Below are 3,228 nucleotides of genomic sequence, written 5' to 3'. Positions count from 1 at the left end.
TAAACTTATCTCTCAGACGAAGTAATAATAAAAGAGGATATTTTTTCAAAGCTTCTCCCTTGACCCAACGACTGCATATCTCAAACGCAAGCATTGACTTTCCTATCCCTGGGGCACCCTCAATCAAGACAGCTTCTCCATACTCAATCCTGCACAGCTCTTCAAGTGAGAGAGATTCTTTGTGACTAAAAATATCTTCATTGGTTCCATGTATTGTGGAATTAGAGAAAGGATCGCGATAATCTTCATTTTTACAAACAACGGCCAGATTGATGTAAAGTTTAGACGGAACGTTTTCTAGAGACCACTTCTGATCAGGCTTTTCTTTTTTATAGCAGCTCTTCAAATGACGTGAATACTTCTTAATAGATGGAGTTAACAGAGATTCATCATAACCAGCATTATCTGTATCTAAAAATAATAATCAGATCTAAAAATATATTGATACCAATTGAAAATTGATAAAAACTAGGACAGCTAGCATCATGCATTTGCAAAATTAATTAATAATCTAAATGTCTTCTGTTTCTCATTAATACAAAAAGTAGCATATAATGACAAAAAAATAAAATAAAATAAAAAAATTAATAAACAAATAAATTTTCAAAAATAAATAAAATAGAAAAATCAAAATTTAAAAATTAAAAAAACAAATAAATAAAAATATAAAAATAAAATAAAAAGAAATAAAAATAAAAAATTAATTACCTGAAAAATCAGCAGATGCTTCTTTGCTAGCGAGGGATGGAGACCTTTTTGCTTTTGCTAACTCAACAGAAGTTTTAATAATAATTCCAACAGTAGAAGCTAAAAATGAGATTCATTAATAAATAACTAACATCATAAATGTTTAGTATTACCTTCAGTCTTTATTTCTTTATAAATAGCTTTAAAATAATCAAATTCTTCAATGATGGCCGAAAATTTTACAAAAGCACGTACAGGATTTCTAGCTTTACTGATGAAGGTAGATACGCGTCTCATGATAGCTTTACTTTTAATATCCAAGCTTGTCAGCTGCTGAATAAAACCTCTCTCGGCTATTCCAATTAAAAACATGTCTGCTAGGATCTTAAGCATGCTGTCACAAAGAATGGCATCGCTTCGAAGAATATTGACAATTCTATCGTGATGTCGGTCAAAGATCTTCCATGCTTTATTCCCAGGGATTTTCTCACACCACATCACCTTCTTCTGATTATCAACAGGATAACTTATAGAACGGCTGTAATTGGGTTGTCTGGTTTTAGGAGGCAATGAAGGAAGAGATGATTGTGTTTCAAACTTGGATGGACCTGTGTGTAAAAAATCAACGCTTATTATAGCAGTCATTATTACCAAGAGTAGATAATGTTATCTACTCTTGTTATTACTAAAATCATTATTATTATTAATTATAATAATTAACATGTATGGGATCTATTTGTAACATGTAGGTATTCCTTATTCCTTATAAGGCATCCAAAATAACAATAACATTATAGTTCATTAATGATATTCATTGCCAATACACAACATTCAGCTTCATTACAGACTGCCATTCTATGTGCTGGCAACAAAGCTACCAGTTACCTATTTTATGCACATAATTTTTGATACCATATTTTTTATAGCAAGTAATTTCGTTGGGTAATATTTTTACCATTTTATCTAAAATTAAAATTTGGCAAAAAATTTTGTCACAATTATTACGCCTCCACTGCTCTAATTCTTAAAGAACAAAATATGCAGCAGTAATTTTTTTCCCTAATGACAAAATTGACGGTTGTTTTCTCTGACAAAAATTACCCGCTATATGTTATGTATTGTATAATTTACTGACTTGATTCAGTGCTTGATGATTTCTGGTGCTTGTCCTTATAGTACTGACACAACTTCTCAGCAGCTTCTTGGTTTTTGTTTTCAATAAGAACTTTCAATAATAAGAGGTATGTTGCACCTGATCCTTTTATTTCTCGCCATTTCCAGAACAAAGCAACGACTCTATCTTGGTCTGAGTCATTGTCTCTTTTGATGGCTGTAATATCTGACTCAGACAGGCCAAGATGGATACCCAAGGAATAGTCAAAATTAAGTCCAAGACTCACAAAAACAGCATCGTCAGTAGGTTGATCAAGATCAAGTTCATTCAGTGAGAATTCTTTGAGAATATTTCTTACAGGATCCCCTAAAGAGCTTCCACTTGTCTCTTGATTTGATGCCATTGTCTCCTGGCAATTTGCCAATTTGTAGCAATCAGAATTTTTATTTATTATTTTAATCCCTCCTTCAGGCACACCCATTCTGATATCATGGCGTCCGATGAAGAAGCAGTAGTTTTGAGAATCTTCCATTTTCCAAGCTTCCATCTTGTCGTAGACTAACCAATAAGGGAGGACAGAAAGTGAAAGAGAGGCTTGGGGCTTCTTTATAGGGTCCGCTGAATACAACAACACAAGCCAACTAATTGTAAAACCCAACAAAGAAATTAGATCTAAACATTAGATCTAGGATTATTATGTGAGCAAGTGCGAAGTAGCTACTGATCTCAATAATACACTATTAGATCTACATGATCATCTGATATTCTACCGTTTCTACGACAAGCAAGTGTGTGTAGGTAGGCAACAGCAAGTGAATTGGCAGCATAATAATTATGAAGCATAAACAAAACAACATAAATAACACTAGTTCATATGTATGCAATTAAAAATTTAGCTATAATTAAATTTTATATATATATATATATCTATCTACTCTAGTAAAAACTTAAAATTGCAATCAAAAATTTAGGCATGGCAGGCTCAATCGTCCTCATTAGTTTCAAATTTTAAAAGCTGCTCAACTTTTGTAAAAGAAACATGTTCACAAACTTGATCCTTCCAACCAAGTGATAAGGAGAGAATGAAGTTAGTGCTATCACTCTTGAAGTGAGCTAGTTCATCGATAAAACTTGATATTCCATGTCCCGTAAATGGATTATGCCCAATGTCAAGGAAATTAAAACTGCAACTGCTGTTGGGGTCAGTACCAGGTTCTTCAGATGACCCAAAAAGCTGCCTGAGCATAGAATACAAATGAGCACTTCCTTCATCATCAATAAAATTATCCCTCAAATTAAGAGCTTCTAGATGACGAGACATTAGCACTGCATTACTAACAGTACGAACACTGCTAGAATCAATGGCACAATTAACTAGCTCTAGTGTAGTGAGAGTAGAGGAAGGGAGTGTTGTGGGTAGGAGGCTG

General features: G+C 33.2%; 1 protein-coding gene across 1 annotated transcript in view; it reads right to left on the bottom strand.

Annotated features, from left to right (window-relative positions):
* The window catches only part of LOC109584889 (uncharacterized), a 4,244-nt gene extending 1,773 nt beyond the window's left edge, over positions 1–2,471 (bottom strand). Inside the window, exons 1-4 of the mRNA XM_020000787.1 lie at positions 1,823–2,471; positions 861–1,295; positions 709–807; positions 6–411 (exon numbers count right to left, since the gene is read on the bottom strand). Coding sequence (XP_019856346.1) covers positions 6–411; positions 709–807; positions 861–1,295; positions 1,823–2,348 — 1,466 coding nt within the window. The 5' untranslated portion in view covers positions 2,349–2,471. The remainder of the gene's footprint in view (positions 1–5; positions 412–708; positions 808–860; positions 1,296–1,822) is intronic.
* Between the last annotated feature and the right edge of the window lie 757 nt (positions 2,472–3,228).

This window comes from Amphimedon queenslandica, unplaced genomic scaffold (assembly GCF_000090795.2).
Source record: "Amphimedon queenslandica unplaced genomic scaffold, v1.1 AMPQUscaffold_13153, whole genome shotgun sequence".
In the NCBI taxonomy this organism is placed as follows: Eukaryota; Metazoa; Porifera; class Demospongiae; order Haplosclerida; family Niphatidae; genus Amphimedon; species Amphimedon queenslandica.
Note: the sequence above shows the minus strand (reverse complement) of the source record. Positions and strands in the feature narration are given on the sequence as shown.